The sequence below is a fragment of the Haliotis cracherodii genome, unplaced genomic scaffold, assembly GCF_022045235.1.
Source record: "Haliotis cracherodii isolate W230 unplaced genomic scaffold, xgHalCrac1.p SCAF_4, whole genome shotgun sequence".
Taxonomy (NCBI): domain Eukaryota; kingdom Metazoa; phylum Mollusca; class Gastropoda; order Lepetellida; family Haliotidae; genus Haliotis; species Haliotis cracherodii.
In genome coordinates, this window is record NW_027266297.1 from 24332977 (window position 1) to 24353148 (window position 20172).

The 20172-nt window shown below is 40.9% G+C and overlaps 1 protein-coding gene across 1 annotated transcript; it reads left to right on the top strand.

Annotated features, from left to right (window-relative positions):
* Window positions 1-12411: 12411 nt before the first annotated feature.
* LOC139479337 (profilin-1-like) lies at window positions 12412-12819 on the top strand. Its single transcript, XM_071262196.1, has one exon. It carries the CDS (start codon window positions 12412-12414, stop codon window positions 12817-12819), a length of 408 nt encoding a protein of 135 aa, XP_071118297.1.
* Window positions 12820-20172: the final 7353 nt, after the last annotated feature.

Sequence of the window (20172 nt, forward strand, 5' to 3'; positions counted from 1 at the left end):
AAATAAAACTTTTGCAAAGAAGGTAAGGAAGATATATAGATATATGCATCATGTATTGTATCATTAGTCAGGTATCATGAATTGTTCAGGGAAATGTTCAGGGACCTGTTCCACAAAGCGATTGTAAGGCTCTTATTGTATAGCAACGTGCATGCATACGTGTGTGGCTGCTTGTACTAGTCCACACTTATGTCGGTTTTATAATGCAATTTCACTGAGATACCATGCCACAGTTTAATATAGATACCCTACTCAGACACAGTATACAGACTCTGAGCTGACCAGACCTTGTTTAAGCCCCGTTTTGCCGAGCACCGGGTAGGGAAACAACCATCTTTTAGCAACTTATGGTATGATACGAACAGGGATCAAACCAACAACATTACGCTCTCTGAGCAGATGCTCTATCTATCCTCTAAACCATGGAGGTGGTCCTTAATTAAGAGGACAAGCTTTGTTTACGGTACCCTGGATTATTTTAACTTGACATGAAACTTTCAATGTGCCACTTCCATGACAACGTCAGATACTGTTTGTATGCCAATATCTGCAAGCAATCTGTTGCTTTCACTCTGTAGACACTCAGAATATCCCTATGTAAAGTTGAGTAATACATCAATGGAAATCTGTTAAAAACATGAGTACAATGTGAGACGCCCATTTCTGTCTTTCCCCCCCCCCCCCCCCCGTGATATTGCTGGAATACTGCTAAAAGATGAGTAAAACCATACTCGCTCCCTCGCTGTTAAAAATAAAACTTTTGCAAAGAAGGTAAGGAAGATATATAGATATATGCATCATGTATTGTATCATTAGTCAGGTATCATGAATTGTTCAGGGAAATGTTCAGGGACCTGTTCCACAAAGCGATTGTAAGGCTCTTAAACAGTTGTAGTGCTTTGATTGCTTTGTGGAACAGGGCCCTGGCTCTTAATTCAACCAATTGGAAACAGTGAAAGTATCAATAGTAAACTAAGTATTTGTTAGTTTTGATGTGGCATGTCAGGATCTGAGAATCACACTGCAAGAAGTACCACAATATCATTTCATCCCTGTTGGTTTTGCTGATGACCTGCAGAAAGTATTGTGAAAGAATTGATGTTGAAAGATCCTCCTCTGTACTGGAACCACACCGAACACACTTCTATCTACACAGACCAATGAATGATATGATGTATATGTAATGTAAAGTCCATTGTTGTTGGTGTAAATTGCAGACTTCAAAAATCAAAATACTGATGTCTCACTATAACTGTACAGTATTATCAATGGTTATGTTATACCTTTTTCCCTGTAGTTTCTGTTTCGGTGTTCTATTTTGTTCCTTTTGATGTTGGTTAGTTACCATGGTTACCATTTTGTATTGTGTTAGTGATACTAATATCTGGTGTAGGAATATGTACTTATCAAGTCAGTCCAAGTTTACATGTTGGGGCCTTGTTGTCCACATAGAGGGTCAGTCACAATACTTTCACTTTCTGATTTCTTGACGGCTGTCACTGTCTGTTGGGATCTTGCTGCTTCAGCATGGGTTTAGCTTTTTATTATAAGTTACCCCAAATATGAAGTCTGATATCTTGTAAGAACACTCATTTTAGAGAAGCAATTCATGCAACCATCTAGAGAGTCATGCTTATGAATGTCTTAAAACACCAGCTTGAGTATTGCTCAGTGCGGCATTACATAACAAACAACACTAACCTCCCCTTTCATTGGCAAATAAAGTAAGGATCCTGCCAAGCAGTTATACTAAACAATCTTCACTTTGTCAATACGGGTCACAACTTTAATATATTGGTACAATTACTCATTATTTTCAGGTTGTGTCCCTTTCTAAGAGGGTCCTGATGGGTTTTAATGCTTAACGTAAAACACCCTTCAAACTATCGTAAACGTAAAATTCATCTTTTTTTTATCGTAAATGCTTATCGTAAAATACCAAAAAATAACTGCCTAACATAAATGAATAATTTACTGCTTATCGTAAAATGATTAAAATGGTCAAAAACAGTCTGTGTTTAAAACCCAAATGCTTCGCCACAGAAAGCAGGCTGCGCATCTGACGCAGGGGACCAGTCTAGAATGTTTAGCGATTTGAGATTTTACCAGGTATTAAAAATATGAATTGTCAGGATGAAACGAAAGCAGAATTAAAAGTCCAATGTCCCTCCATGGCCAATTTGGGAATTTTTCGCGACAATTTTATTGAAAAAGAAGAAAAAATTACTGCTTAAAGTACCCTACATTTTAATGCTTATTGCTTATGGGACCCACCTATCAGGACCCTCTTCTAATGTGAAGCCTTGTCCTGTTGTCATGACAGTGCCTCCAGGTTACAATTCAGTGATGTCTTAGTTAAAGGACATTGTGGTGCTACTCATTGGTCACACCAAGATGCTCTGTGAAGTGCTCCCAGGGCTGTTAACATGGTTACATAAGAGACCAATAAACATGGTACAGTTCCATTAGTTTCAGTTCTACCAGGCGGTGGGTAGCCCAGTGGTTAAAGCGTTTGCTCGTCATGCCGAAGACCCGGGTTCGATTCCCCACATGGGTACAATGTGTGAAGCCCATTTCTGGTTTTCCCCTCCATGATATTGCGAGAATATTGCTAAAAGCGGCATAAGACCATACTCACTCACATCAGTTCTGTCAGATTTCATGATGTTATGGTCATTACTGTGGTGTTCCTGGTTGTTTGAGGGAGTATGTTGTGTCAGTCCATATTACATATTACAGTATTAGTTGTAAGAAGTGCCCTCAGTGATTAGAAAATACATTAGACGGGGAGGGTGTGGGGGAGGAGTTTTTTTGGTAGTTATTTTGATTTTTTAGTGAACAATTTAGTTCAAATACTTAAAAGTTTTTCGATGATTGTCATTTGGTAATTATATTCCCCTGTTTTCTGTAATAAAGGTGTAATATGTAAATTTTCGACCTTATAAAGATTACTTACAGATTGGTCTAGAAGTTGGCCTTGGGTGCTTATTGGACCAGGGTGATTACTACAGTAAATACAGTTATCTATTATTGCATACAAGTGATATCAAGGCCAACTGATTTAGTTCATGTCATGGATTGAGCAAATCCTGCTACTAACGGTAACATTCATTTTCATTTTTGGGTTTATGGATTTTCGGCCTAAAAGTTCAGGTTTTTATTTATTTAATTCCAATTTCATATAGATAATTTTTATTCATTTCCTCTCGTGAGTCATTGTTTTGAAGTTTTCAACATTTTCAACAGATATTAGTTATGGTATTTTAAATAATTTATTGATGCTGATAGCCACAGTTAATAAGTTGGGTTTTTTAAACTTATTTCTGGTTGGTGGAAGAAAAACCCCACTGCTTTTCATTTTTTAAATTTGTTTTCACTTATAATTTTTTGTTTGAGTCAGTGGATTCGTTAACCACGTTGAAATAAAATAATTTTTTAATGCAACTTTCCTTGAAATGTGAAAATTAGAGATAAATAATTTCACAATATAAGCATTTTTGTTTTAAGGTTTTAACAGTTATTTGATGTAAATTCAATAATAAATGCTAGTGCTGAACCCCGTAGTATATAACCTCGCATTATGATGATTTTTTACATCAGGGATTTTGTTGGAGACAAATTGCAATGGGACATTTTCATGATTTTATCATCTTTTGATAGGTCATTCTTCCATATCTCTACCAATTTTAAATCAATATCTACAGGGCATCTTGGATGACTGTCAATGTCCTAGAAAATGAACCAATCTGAAACACTGGGTATTATGTTCAAGAGTCAGATCCTTGCAAAGCGACATGCTGGCCGTTGGCAATCTGTGCTATTGAAAAAAACATTTACTGTCAATATAACCAACAATTTCAATCCATCTAGTCTTCTTATGCTCTTCGAAAGTGTGATTAAGTAAAGCAGTGTTCATACTATCAGTTTAGCTCTGCAAAACCTTAATTCTCCTGTACTAGATGTGGCTAAAATTACTCGGTAAAACAGGATAGCAGTGCTTAAGATCCAGTCATCCAATTAGAACTAGACCTGCATTTGTACCCAGGTAAACTTGGGATGACTTATCTAGTTTGTATGTTTTTGTGTTAATGAGAAATAATGGCATAAGGCATATTCAAGTATAGCTTGAAAAGGTCACATCTCGATGCCTGCAAAGAGTCTCTCCTGAAACACCTCTGGTGACATGCCAAAGATGACTTCCGATTTTACACATCTTTTGATACTACCCGTCACTATTATCTTGGTCAATTTTAAATTGTAGGCCTACTGTGTAAGTGCTGTATTAGTGTATGTAAATATGGATGAAGAATGTACGTCCACACATTGTCTACCCTGTAACATGGCTCCACCTCAGCCTCTGTCATGGTGTTTGGCTCATGTCTCTGCCAGTACTGGTCAATTCTAATTTCCCACATAGTGTCAAGGGATCAATGTGTACTCACTCATACAGTACTGTTTAAATTTAACTTCCCTCACAGTGTCAATGAGTCAAGGTGTATTATTAAACATATTTTATTGTCCCAAAAAAGACAAAGGGATTGGTCATGGTGTATTCATACAGTACTGTTCAAATCTAACTGCCCACACAGTTTCAAGGTTTCCTCATACAGTACTATTCAAATCTAACTTCCCACACACTTTCATGGTGCACTCATACAGTACTCTGGAATCTAACCTCCCTTAGTCAACGGGTCGAAGTATACTCACACATTACTGTTCAAATATAACTTCTCACACAGTGTCAAGGGGTGAAAGTATATTCATACAGTATTGTTCAAATATAACTACCCACACAGTGTCAAGGTGTACTCACATAGTACTGTTCAAATATAACTTCCCTCACAGTGTCAAGGTGTTCTCAAACAGTACTGTTCAAATATAACTTCCTTCACAGTGTCAAGGTGTTTACACTACTGTTCAAATATAACTTCCCTCATGTGTCAAGGTGTACTCATACAGTACTGTTCAAATCTAACTTCCCACACAGTGTCTTGGATCATAGTGTACCCACAGCCTATACTTTTACCAAATAGTTTGAGTAAAAGGGCAACAGGGAGTGCATTGTGGCTGACCAGATCCCAAATTGCTTATAAGATATTTCCACACATGGTTGTATAAATGGTTTTATATCTCATGTATGTTCATCCTCCCATCTTACTGTGATACAAGCAACATCTATACTCACAACATCCTTGGATTCTCTGAGGTACTGCTACCCTGACCTGTATTTCATCTTACCTTTGTTTGATAAGAAACTTCTGGTCATCCAGGCTTTGGATGAACAAAGAAGTTGACAAATAATTTACAGGGATTTATTCCGAAATAAGAGCCCTTGGCAGGCAAATTGGGAAACCAACTAAATTTCTTTACTTTAGACGTAATTTAGCATTGTGTTTTAATGTTGCATTCAATGTGATAACATAAGATTATGCATGAAAACTCTTCCTCTTTATCATGTTTATTGGTCCTGTTATCAGTGAAAGAAAAATCACCTCGACCAAGCCATCAAACTAGTTGTAACTGTATGAACATTAATTGGGAATTCCCATGTGAAAATTTGTAGGGAAATTTGCAGCAGACTTGGGTCTTGCAATTGGTTTAAGAGCAAGTTGAAATAAGTCCTTGATATTGTTTGAAACTACTTAAAGCAGGAAAAGATATACTTCGAGTATGAACCTATATATTGCTGTTCTTCGCAGTTGCTTGATGGGTCTTCGCATTCTGGGGGCACAGAAGGCCCAGTTAAAGGTGTCCCAATTCGCTGTGTAGAGGTGTGTCCCTTGGGCCCACCATAGACCTATGCTGGTGGGTTCGAGTCCCTGTTTGCATGTTTGTGTGAGCTGACACGCGATGTTTTAACTGGAATACTGTTCAAAGCCGGTTTAAACACAACTTTCTCAGTCACTCGCTCTGGCATGCTTCGAGCAAAGCTTAATTCTATCAATTTACTGTCCATAAGTTCAGGGGGGTGGGAGAGGAGTACATCATAAGACCTTCCTCATATCCAAGGATGTGCACCCATACAATACACACATCATACAATTGCTGTGTTATTCAATAGTCTTTGTCCCTGAGACAATCACTTCCATATCATGCAAACTGGCATTTGACTCTATTTTAAGAAATTTATGTTTTCAAAATTGTTTTTGTGACCGATTACTGTTTTGAGTTACACTCTATTTTTTATTTTGGTTAGTTGCAGGTTAATATTTCAAATCAAACAGGCCATAGCAGTGTTGCTTGTGCCATCATGCTGCTTCTTAAGAGAAATCCCATTTCCCCCCTACCACCATGTGAATATGTACAATAACACTAGTCACTTTTAGTCCATTTCATTCATGTCATTTTTTATCATTTTGAGTTGAGCTGTAGTTACCTTCATGTTATCATGTTATATATTCTCATCCTATTTGAGTTGTAGTTGATTGTAGTTCATTCCTAGGAATTTGTGAGGGTGGCGGACTCGCTGAGCTGTGCCCTGATGTTGACTGATCCATTGATCATTGCTGATACCGTTAACTATGTTAATAAAGGTATCGTAACCTATTATTACTTGTGTTGTGTTCATGTTGGACTGAGATCAAGGATGTACGGAGAAGCCAGTGAAGCCGAGACTAACATGTGCCCAGTGGGGATTTCCGAGGAAGACTTTGTCCCCGTAGTCCATGCCTCTCAAGGTCAAGGATGCACGGGTGGCCCTGTGCAGAGTTGTGTCCCTTGGGCACGCCAGAAACCTATGATTGTGGGTTCGAATCCCGGTTCGCCCCGATTACGTTTCTAGGTTTGTCAGCACCATACCCGGGCTCGTGGGTTTCACCGAAGTGGTAAACGTCTGAGACATGCATCACTTTGGCTTTCCTCCCACATTAAGCTGACATACCCTGATATAACTGGAATACTGTTAAAAGCAGTGTTAAACCCAACTCACTCACTCTGATCCACATGCCCTAAAAGAAAAGAAACATTGGGGATTCCTGGTTTTTGGAGTAGCAACCTATGCTTGTTCTTATCATGCCCCATGATGCAGGATTTTGCTCATAATATCAATCACCGGTTTGTCTGATCCTGACTAAACCTGTGAAGATCTGGGTTAGAACAGGTCTTCAGCAACAAATGGTTGTCGTAAGAAGCAACTATGCATGTCAAAAGAGACCTGAACATGGCTGTTAGACATTCGTTACCAGTCAACCAACTCATCTTGGTCAATAGGCTGTCACCGACCCCTAAATACGGGTAGAGAATAGGTCTACAGCAACCCATGCTTGCCATAAGAGGCGACTATGTTTGTAAGAGACGACTAACGGATCAGGTAGTCAGGATCGCTGACTTTGTTGATGTATGTCATCGTATGTCAATCACTGGATTGTCTGGTTCAAAACATGATTATATGCAGACCACCGTCATATAGCTGGAATATTGCTGAGTGTGGCGTTAAACAATAAACAAACGGATCCTGACTACGATTTACAGATGCTGTGTTAAACAACAAACAAAACAAACAAATGGTGCTTTTACCTCAGCCACATACCTACGAGGGGTGTTCATTAAAGATTTCCCCTGACCCACTTCCGATGGACCAAGTGGAATGAAACTTGGCATAGGTATTAGTCTTTCTCCACATAGGAACCACCAAAAGTTACACACTTCTCCCATCGTTTTATGCAACTATGGAGACCTCGCTTGTAAAAGCCCTCATTTTGCGTCTCAAACCAGGACTTGACTTCAGAAATCAGTGTTTCATCATCTGTGAAACGTTTTCCCTTCAAAAATGACTTCATGGTTGGAAAGAGGTGGAAGTCAGATGGTGCAAGGTCAGGAGAGTAAGGAGTATGTGGAAGGATTTCATAGCCACAGGACCGCGCTTCTGTCTGGGTAACATGAGAGTTGGGTACTGGAGCATTGTCTTGCAGGAGACGGACACCCTTGGTCAGCATGCCACGCCTCTTAAGCTTGATAGCGTCCCGCAATTTCCGCAGCAGTGAAGCACAATAAGCTCCTGTGCCAAGAAATCCCTCATCACTACTCCGTGCTGGTCCCAAAACACCGTGAGCATGACCTTGCCTGCAGAGGGTTGGACACGTGCCTTCTTTGGGGGTGGTGACTCCACATGCTTCCATTGCATCCACTGAACTTTAGTCTCAGGATCATAGTGATGGACCCATGTTTCATCCTGTGTGATAAGTCTGTCAAAAAAGTTTGCCTGTTTTTTTTTGCACATGTCCAAAAGATCCTTTGAGCAATTGACTCGTTCCTGCTTTTGGAAAGGTGTGAGCAACCTGGGAATCCATCGTACAGACACCTTATGCATGTTCAAATTGTCATGGATGATTTTTACCACAGACCCTACACTGATCTTGACATCTTGTGCTAACTGGCGAACAGTCATACATCGGTCTGCCAAAATGGCGGTCTCCACTTGATGGATAGTGTCCTCATCAATGGCTGAATGGGGGCGACCAGGAATTGCAGCTGTTTCCACAGATGTCCGACCACACTTTAACTGGCGATGCCAGTGTTTAACAACGTCATATGATAGGGCATCTTCCCCATAAGTTGCTTTCATTTCATGGAAAGTTTCTTTTGGTGTGCGACCTTTCAAATATAAAAACCTAATCACTGCTCGGTATTCTACTGGCTCCATTGTCACACCCTACTCGATCATAACACCTGTAAAAGTGGTAAGATTAATAGTTCGGGGCTGCAAATTCAGATATAACCCATAGATACATGTATCATTACACATGTGAAATTTCAACCAAATATGATAACCCTAAGTGGTTTAGGGAAAATCTTTAATGAACACTCCTCGTATACAGCCTGTCCTGTGGTGAGGTGAGATGAAATTGGGTTTAACGTCGCGTCAAGATTATTGCACTTATATAGCGACGTGCATGCACGTGTGTGTGTGGCTGCTTGTACTAGTCCGGACTGATGCCGATTTATAGTGCTAGCCCACTGAGATACCATGCCGTAGTGTAACATGAATACCCCACTCAGACACAGTATACTGACTCCGAGCCGAGCAGTCCTTGTTTTAGCCCCTTAAGGCCGAGCGCCAGACAGGGTAACAACAAGTACCATCTTTTAACGTCTTTTGGTATGACGCGGCCGGGGATCGAAACCCGCCTGACCTGTTGAATAAGGCCAAGGCCATTTCAGTCACAAACATAATTTACTAAAAGACTTTGCTGAGACAGCAGAGGTGATAAAGAGAATAGCAACATGGATGCTTTGATACCCTAAGAGGTTTCAAAATTGGTGAATACAGCGGTGAAACGTTTCACAAGGATGAAAAATAAAAAAGGGTCTTCAAATTCTGTTTCTACGACTATTGCTTGGTGCCTGCATGTACTGGTTAGGCAGCACCAAATTTCAAAATATTGATCACAGATTTGAGATTTCAAACAGTACTTCTTGCATACTGGATATACCTGCCAATGCCCTCTTGAATTTTTTCGGGACATCTCTGCTTCAGTAGTATTTGATGGTCATCACATATCAAACTGGATATACCATTATTGAGTGGCATATATTTGTGTGACAGGTCATCAAAGAAACAAAGTTTGACTCTGAGATAACATCAAAGGTGAGGTGAGGTGAAATTGGGTTTAACGTCGCGTCCAAGATTATTGCACTTATAAAGCGACGTGCATGTACGAGTATGTGTTTGTGTGGCTGCTTGTACTAGTCCGGACTGATGCCGATTTATAGTGCTAGCTCACTGAGAGACCATGCCGCAGTTTAACATTAATACCCCACTCAGACACAGTATACTGACTCCGAGCTTGTTTTAGCCCCTTAATGCCGAGCGCCAGACAGGGTAACAACAAGTACCATCTTTTAACGTCTTTTGGTATGACGCGGCCGGGGATCGAACCCCGGACTTTCCGCTCTCCGGGCGGACGCTCTACCACAGGACCACGGAGGCGATCGATAACATCAAAGAGATTATGACGTAAATAGGTATATATTAACTTTATGCACCTGCTCAGCATTCGCCTGATGGAGCAAGAAGTAGCTCTGAAACATCATGACAGAATAAAAGAACTTGGTATCCATAAAAAGTGTCATGTTTCATGTTCTTCCAACTTCTGAATGCCTACCAAAGACTTGATTATGGCCCTTGTCAAAGATGTGAGCAGAAAATCCATATTGTTGCTTATAACCACGGACCTTCCAAAACTAGTCAGTAGATGTAGGTGTTGCTTCCAGTAGGACCATCAGTACAGATAGGCTGTGGTTCCGTGAAGATTCGGAGTAGAATAGGTCTTCAGCAACCCATGCTTGCCGTAAAAGGCGACTATGCTTGTAAGAGGCGACTAACGGGATCGGGTGGTCACGTTCGCTGACTTGGTTGATGCATGTCATCGCATCACAATTGCGTGGATCGATGCTTATGATGTCAACCACTGGATTGTCTGGCCCAGATTCAATTATGTACAGACCGCCGTCATATAGCTGGAATATTGCTGAGTGCGGAGTTAAACAACAAACAAACAAACAAACAAACAAGATAGGCTGTGGGTAGGGACACCAGCTTCACCAGCAGCTGAGCTAGAAGTAGCTGGGTGGGCATCATAGACAAACCCCTTTGTTACATGGGTAACCAGGTATGTTGAGTGGCACACCACACAGCCCCGCCAAGATGTGAAGTGGCTACTGGTGAGAGATTGGAGAGGACAGTGTTACATTGGAGAGGCATGATGCGTATACCACTTATACTTTGTACCCTGGGGAACCGCCTCCGTGGTCTAGTGATAGAGCGTCGGCCCGGAGAGCGGAAGGCCCGGGTTCGATCCCCGTCCGCGTCATACCAAAAGACTTGAACAGATGGTACTTCTTGTTACCCTGCCTGGCTAGCGCTCGGCATTAAGGGGCTCAGAACAGCCACACACGCACACGCACACGCACACGCACACGCACGCATGCACGCGCATGGCACGTCACTGTTTGTATGTGAAATAATCTTGGACGTGAGGTTAAACCTCATTTCACCTCATCGGTTCCCTTGGGAGCTGAGAATGAAAATCACGTGTACACTGATCCAGTGGGTAAGAATAAGATAAATAGTTTAATGCGTGTCATTGATATGTTTCATCAGAAATGGCATTCAGATATTTACGAAAGTTCAAGATATGATACTTATCGCCAGTTCAAGTCATTGCTTGAACCAGATTCGTATTTATCAAACTTACGGGACAGGGATTTTCGTAACATCATTATGCCGAAGAACTGTTGTTTCACTCTGTCTGCATAGAAATCAATAAAACAATTGCTTACGATTACACAAATCCAAGTTAAGGTGTGCTCATTAAATCATATGTTCATAGATTTATAGGTTAAGTACAGCATTATACATGAGGTCTTTATCCCTACAATACATATGAGGCAAAACCGTCCCTAAAATGAAATATTCATGCGAAAGGTAAAGCGATCTGTCATGTTTATACCACGTGACATTCCGACCGAAGATACAATTCAAAGTGTAATTCAATGAAAGGCAGCGTGTTGGTCAGATAGCAGCCAACAGATGTGTGCTCAAAGACCACAATGGCCCCCTTTATTGCGCTATCGCTAAATCGGCGTTGTACTATTCGGTAACTCGGGTAAACACTATCGATAATACGCATAGATAGCACATAGGTACTGCATTCATACAGAGAAAAGGCGCCCGTGGTGTGAGCACGCCCGCTTTGTATGGCGGGTCGATCAGTTAACATTGGAGCTAGAATGACAGCGACAGTTGGTTAGTGAGAAAGCACCTGAGACCGTTCCTGGATATGTCCAGTGAAAGATATATTTTGATTAATTATTGAATGAATACAAACTGAGGAAATTTGCACGAAGACTAGTGGATTGATGCTTTTCGTGTTTTGAGCAGGTTGGTGCTGCTGCCCTTAAAGGGTGTTCATCTTTGGTAACAGTGTTGATAGGTTAAAGGAATACGTGCGGTGAGGACAAATACTGGTAGGTGTTTAAAGCTGACATATTCTTCTATTATAAAGACAGCGCAGTGTCATTTGCGAGTGATATTGGAGCGGGCCCTGTGAGCCTACTAATTCATACATATTTATGCGTATATCAAAACGGATCAGTTGTGATCGGATCTGAGCCGTGACAATCAGCTCTATGCTGCTCGTAAAAAGGATCTGGATGTTAAAACAGACCCGTTAGCGAGCCTTCTTATTCAGAAATATTCACCAACAACTCTTTAAAATATTCCCTGCGCCGTTCGGAAAAAAACCGACCAACATCCAATATTCATTGATGCTTCCGCAAGACTGATTGTAATATTATTTCAAGACAGGAAGTGACAAAATTGTCGTCTGCTTTGGAAAGATATTTCTGATTTGCATCTCATATTGAATGAAATTTGTTACGGAACCCTTTAAGAGCAACCCCGTCGCCAAAATGAGTGCTAAACAGACACCAACTTGGGAACAATATATCTGCGCCCTTCTCGAAAAAGGATACGTAACCAGGGCCGCCATTTGTTCCATCAAGGATGGTAAGAGATGGGCAGCGAGTCCTGGGTTTGACGTCACTGCGGCGGAAGTAATGGCCATAGCAGCAGGCTTTGAAGACTGTGGTGCCAAGCTGAGGGAAGACGGTCTGTGTGTGGGTTGCGCCCAGTACACACTGACCAGGGTCAACTCTACCACGATGGTGGGTCGGTCGGCTGCTTCAGGGTCGGGCTGTGTCATCTACAGATGCTGTTCCTGCTTTGTGATAGGTGTGTATGAGGACTGCGCATGTGCTGGAGGATGCTACAACATCATCACCAGGATGGGCGACTTCTTGCGGTACGACGGTTACTAGACACGGATGTTCATCTATGGAAGCTTGTACATGATGCGGCCATTGTGTTACATGACTGAAACTTTCACTCAGCCAATTTAATTTAAAAAATGCCAACATATTTCAGTCATTTTACAATTATTTTTCTTTATTATGATAACAACTTCCAAACATTGTTAGGCTCTATTTCATCACCAAGTGACTGAAAATTTTAGGATTAAAAGAAACCAAAAGTCAATGTATATTTTATTATTTTTTTGGGCTAGAATAATCCTAGCATAATTAGGCTCTTGTGATATTTTGAGCCCATTTGAATGTCTTAAAAACTTCTAGTCAATCTGACGGGAAATTAATTGAAAATGTAAAGAATAGTGGATGAATCTTTTGGCGTTTTGTAAATTGCCTTCGCGAGAATTTCATGTTACACATTGACTATAATATACATACTATGCTGTATATAGATTCAACGACGTTGTATCAAGACGTTTTCTTGGTGACGGTTTAAGACGTCATGCAACGTATACAGGACTTCTTCCTTAATACGGCGGTTACATGGCGTGAATGTCCCCCTTTGTGTCAAAGTGAAACCAACTTCTGAGTACTTGTAGACTGGTTTGGGGTTCTTCTTCATTGTTTCAAAGGAGAATGGATGTGACTTTTATGCGTGCACACATATGCCAGTGTTTCTTAGTATGTGGCTGTCATTTCCTTTCTGAAACTGGATACATGCATTTAGAACCAACAACGGAGCATGGTCCCCCTGTGTATTCAGTATTCAATTCAATTTAAACATATATAAAATTAAAAACAAAGGATATGTGAACTGTCTTACAAATCGGTGTCTTTGTTTCGGAACATTATCAATTATGAGAGTTTGTCCATGACGACTTTAAGTACATGTACACAGCAATACAGTGACAGTTAATCTGACACCATCCCCAACAGCAAGGGGGGCGGTCGGGTAGCCTAGTGGTTAAAGCGTTCGCTCGTCACGCCGAAGACCCGGGTTCGATTCCCGACATGGGTAAAATGTGTGAAGCCCATTTCTGGTGTCCCCCGCCGTGATATTGCTGGAATATTGCTAAAAGCGGTGTAAAACCAAACTCACTCACCCAACAGCAAGGCATGAACAAGACGGTAACATTCGTTACCAGTCAACCACTGCATCCTGGTCAATGGTCTGTACCAATGGTTACCGGCCCGTGAAGATGCGGGAAGAGAATAGGTCTTCAGCAACCCATGCTTGCCGTAAGAGACGACTGAGCTTGTCGTAAGAGGCGACTAACCGGATCAGGTGGTCAGGCTCCTTGACTTGGTTAATGCATGTCATCGATCCCAATTGCGTAGATCGATGCTCATGATGTCAATCACTGGGTATTCTAGTCCATTCTCGATTATATACAGACCGCCGTCATATAGCTGGAATACTGCTGAGTGCGGCGTTAAACAAGAAATATACAAACAAACGAATGATCACCCAGAAGAAAGCGTCGTGAATGATGTCCACAACCTGCCGAACAGTATTGACATACAGCTACTTACGCTTTGAGAAGTAACAATCACCAAGAAGTAACAGAATGAGTTTAACCTTCAGCGATTTGTAACTTTATGAATATAGAACAATATACACCCTCCACGTAAGTGACCGCTGGGGGTCAGGGCGAATCAGAGGAGGGTTATAACTTCCTCATTGATAGCATCTATGTAAAATTTGGGGGTAAGACATTTAGGCAAGAAGAATGCATCCCCATGAGCACCAGTTGCACTTCTTGGTGATCTGTTTCTCTATGCATATGAATCAGAATGGGGAAAGTCAATACATTTAATTTAAACATCTGGTATATCGCTAATCTGATATAGTTCAATAACCATCAGATAGACAATTCCCTTCAACAGATTTACCCACCTGAACAAGAAAAACAGGAGACCAGTGAGACCGCTTTATCTGTTTCATTTAGATCTAAGCTTAAAGCTTCAGAGTGAAAAAAACACACTTTAAACAAGACTGTATGACAAGTGGGATGACTTCAACTTTCCAATTGTCAACTTTCCATTTATGTCGAGCAATATTCCTGCAGCTCCAACCCTTGGTGTCTACATTTCACATTTTTTTAGGTAGAATCGACCATGCCCTTTCTACCATGATTCCAAAGAGCGTCAATGTTGTTTGATCAAGGTTACAACATCCAAGGTCTCAGTTACGCTGTCAAAAATTTGTAAGGTAGACATGTCCAAAATTTGACGCATCAGAACACATACACATGCCAAATGGACATTCTATAATAAAACATAAAGTGCTTTTGCATTTTGTCTTTTCACGGAGGGTCATGAAAAAAATGTACAAGGACATGGGGATGGTCAAATCCGAAAACCCGAAAATATGACAAGAAAATCCGAAAATATGACAAGAAAATCCGAAAATATGACAAGAAAATCCGAAAATATGACAGGCTAAAGAGGAGGGTCATTATTTCCCCCCTGTAATATATGCCTGGCCCCTTATAAGCAAGCCTTTTCCTCGACGATACTTTCCAGGTAGCTGCAGCTGTCAAAGCTATCTTTTTAAGGGAGAGGGGCTGTCTTGTGAGCTCAGGATGGGGTGTTAACTCAGATTATGAGACCTGTGGATGTCGGTATAAAATATGCTTGTTTGTTCGGTGGTGTTCTTGGTCCATCATACATCCATCGCAATGGATACCTCTCTAGGTTTGAGCATGTCCTCGGCCACACTGTGGCATCTTTAGAGGGGATAACACAATCTCTGAGGGTAGGTGGTCGGGTTGGATGCACTCCCGAGGCAAGAGAGTTAACTGACTTCAGAAGTCCAGTTTCCACCCTTGCCGAACTTGGCTGGAATTCCTGGGCTCGACCGTAGCGCCACCAGTGGCATTTGTTTCAAACAAAATGGTGGCGCCCTGTCAAGACGATCTGATCGATAATCAAGATCTATATTGTAATAAAACGGGTCTTACATAGCGAAGTGCATCAAATAACGTGAGCACCTTGATAAAAAAACATGAAAAGATTTAGAAAAATATCTGTTGACAACGAGTTGGCGGTGCACATGCTTTGCAAATCCTGCAATCGACCAAAATCTGCATGACAGTTTACGAACCGGATTTCGATTTCGTTGCGCGATTTTGATTGGACTATGCATAGACTCGTTAGTCCAGCCAAAATGTAACCCCCATAATACCAGCCTAGTTCGGCAAGGGTGGAAACTGGACTTTTATAGTCAGTTAACTCTCTTGCCTCGGGAAGATGAGTCGGATGTGATTGGTTATAACTTGGGAACGAGTTAAGCATTATTACGATATAAGACCATGTACAATTTATGTTTTGTTTGTAGATTTCTTGTTAATATTGTAAAACTGGCGAAGGTTCTGTTTGAAATGACAATTAATTCCAACTGAAAATACATCTGGAAAAACAACTTGGTTTAATTGATGTTAATGCGTCCATTACTGATTGATTGCCCTAGTTTCATGAAGATGTATTTCCCGTGAATAGAGTTTTGAGGTTAATCGGGTTTTTCTTTCTAGTCTTTAATATTTGGTAATGGGGCTGCTTATATTCGTCAAGTCGAACAAATTATCCCTGTTGTGTGGCCTGGCCGCATGTTTCTAACTGTGATATCTGGGCCTCATTGCAAAGTTTATCCACCAATGCCATATATGTTATTTGTGCCAAATGTAGCGTGTGGTCGCAAACATACACATATTATATATGTTTGGGGGTTGGGGGGTAGAAGGATCATAAATATAATTATCATACTGTTAATATATTGATACAATCGTGTGCCTTCATCTAAACTTAGGGGCGGTCGGGTAGCCTAGTGGTTAAAGCGTTCGCTCGTCACGCCGAAGACCCGGGTTCGATTCCCGATATGGGTACAATGTGTGAAGCCCATTTCCGCCATGATATTGCAGGAATATTGCTAAAAGCGGCGTAAAACCATACTCACTCACTCATCTAAACTTAACCATTAGGAGTGGTCATCGTGTCTTCTAGAGCAAGGAGCGGGTTGTGAAGGACATGGCCGCTATATGGATCTTGGTGTCAATATCACCTATCAGTCATCGCGCCCGTGTTTATTGCAACAGTCAGCACATGCTTCAAACGTGTGCAGACTGTTTGAGTTTCCGTTTCCACGGTGACGGAAATGTGAGACTGCATGTTGCCATGGTAATACGTGGGCTCACATGCTGAACGTTAATAATGTAGTGATTATGACGATGGTGTAGATTTAAGTGTTTTGGATGCGTGTATTACGATATAAGACCATGTACAATTTATGTTTTGTTTGTAGATTTCTTGTTAATATTGTAAAACTGGCGAAGGTTCTGTTTGAAATGACAATTAATTCCAACTGAAAATACATCTGGAAAAACAACTTGGTTTAATTGATGTTAATGCGTCCATTACTGATTGATTGCCCTAGTTTCATGAAGATGTATTTCCCGTGAATAGAGTTTTGAGGTTAATCGGGTTTTTCTTTCTAGTCTTTAATATTTGTTAATGGGGCTGCTTATATTCGTCAAGTCGAACAAATTATCCCTGTTGTGTGGCCTGGCCGCATGTTTCTAACTGTGATATCTGGGCCTCATTGCAAAGTTTATCCACCAATGCCATATATGTTATTTGTGCCAAATGTAGCGTGTGGTCGCAAACATACACATATTATATATGTTTGGGGGTTGGGGGGTAGAAGGATCATAAATATAATTATCATACTGTTAATATATTGATACAATCGTGTGCCTTCATCTAAACTTAGGGGCGGTCGGGTAGCCTAGTGGTTAAAGCGTTCGCTCGTCACGCCGAAGACCCGGGTTCGATTCCCGATATGGGTACAATGTGTGAAGCCCATTTCCGCCATGATATTGCAGGAATATTGCTAAAAGCGGCGTAAAACCATACTCACTCACTCATCTAAACTTAACCATTAGGAGTGGTCATCGTGTCTTCTAGAGCAAGGAGCGGGTTGTGAAGGACATGGCCGCTATATGGATCTTGGTGTCAATATCACCTATCAGTCATCGCGCCCGTGTTTATTGCAACAGTCAGCACATGCTTCAAACGTGTGCAGACTGTTTGAGTTTCCGTTTCCACGGTGACGGAAATGTGAGACTGCATGTTGCCATGGTAATACGTGGGCTCACATGCTGAACGTTAATAATGTAGTGATTATGACGATGGTGTAGATTTAAGTGTTTTGGATGCGTGTATTCAATTTCTATTTCATAACGAGCAGTTTGAAGGACGATACCAGCATTTTATGTAAGTTCCGGCTCTTTAAAAATTAACAAGACAGTTCGACCTCACCATCATTATACGAACATGCAAAACTCCGTAAAAAGTTCCATCCTAATGTTTCTTTCATAATACGATTATCTTTGAAAAGTATCTTTATTGGTAACATCACTGGTTGCAATGAGATTGGTTTTGGGACGGCGTCATATTTTGCTGGGACCTCCGACCCACTCACCCCCATTCTCATTTCTTATGTCCCCCCCAAATACATGTCTCTCTGCCCCCCCCCCCTGTCTTTTCTCTCTCCCACCCACACCCACACCGTCAATAAACGATAAGTCCTGAATTATGAATAATATTCAAATTACAGTAAACTACGTTTATAACGAACATGCCTATAACGAACTGACGGATATAAGGAACTTTTGTTGTTGTCCAGACCATTTGCTGTACATATGCTGTATATGCTTATAACGAACTACGGTTACAACGAACTAAAGTTAGTGGCTCCATTGAGTTCGTTATAACCGTTTACTCTATTACTTTTAATTACAGGTGGATTTGACCGTGTTTCAGGGTGTCCGATGCAATTCCTTATTTTAACTTGAACCATATGTCCCGTGTTTTTTCAGATGAACAATTGACTTGCCTTTGCATGTGTTTGTGACGGGTGTCACCGGTGGAACAGGATACGCCTGCCTTTTCGCGAAAACCTGGTATCATCACTATTTGATAGTGATTCATAAACACATGCCCATGAAGTGGTCGGGGTCGTACAATGGGAATATGCTCTCAGCAGAGTACAAGCATGGTCGCTTTTGCGGCATGGGCTGCTGAAAACCTATTCTACCCCGGATTTTCACGGATCCTTTCAGCAGAGAATTCATAGATTATGGAAAGCGATTTCTCGCTTTTAGATATACTGAGGGAAATGAATAAGGGAACACTTAGTTTTAGACACAGTATATATGCTATCCTGGGTTCCGAACCTTGTCCAACACACGTTGGAAACAATGAACACAAACACATCTCAACATTTGATTCTATATATATATGTATATACATACTGATTGAAAGGGAACAGTGATAAATATAGGGATATATCTTGAAATAGAGAGCATACAAATTCAACACATCGTATATTGTTCAGTGGTTCGATTACATAATGCCATAGATATCGGTTGAACTGTGTTTAATATGCTACTGTTTTAAACTTCTAGTTTATATGAGGATTAGGTGATCGCGCGGGAAACTGAACGACTTGCACGGTGCATGTTTTGCACGTTAGCTGTTGTTAAGGGTTTCTTTAAGTTGGAATGTTAGAATGAGGTAGAGATACATATCACATAATTACCCATAGTTAAGATTTAAGATATTTTCCTTCACAACCTTTATCTCTGCTAGCCTTCTGTTTTGTTCGCGGGGCGTGGAAAAAATTTACTCGAATTTATTACAGAGCAAAATATGTTTGTGCGTGTAACTATACAGGGTTTTTTAACCTGTCTGTAGAAACAGCTGACTAAACACAGCTGCCATTACTTTACTTCAGTACATGGACATATCGCATCAGGATGTCTAACAAAATCTTTTCACGAATTCTTGCAAATTGTTTACATGTGACACACTCATTCACGAAATACATCACAGTTTGTTTAAATTTCATATTAAATGATAAAATTATTATTTAAAACAAACGATGGCACAGGCTTGAGTCGATTGCTTGCAAGCCGCCATGATAGAGGTGTAGACCATTACCGAGTGCAGAGTCTCTAATAGACCGGCGGCCATGATACAACAAGAATATTGTTGACTGCGGTGAAAAACAGAATTCACTCACTTATATTTCCCCAGTGTGCGCTAGGGGACGGTGTAACTCCACACCCACATATACAGAAAGCTCATACAGCTTCATATGCCTTTACATCGTTGTACGATAAGGTACGAAACATCCTTGTTCCATGTAGGAACTCAGGGCTAAACATGTTAAGCATGTGTTCGATGGCTAAACACATGGTTCACATTGTAGTAACGTACAGTGCCTATAGGGAGTGCAGAGTATAGGGAAGATGTGCTACTGAGGGAGGTGAAGATACTCGTCATGCTAGGACAGTACTATAGCAA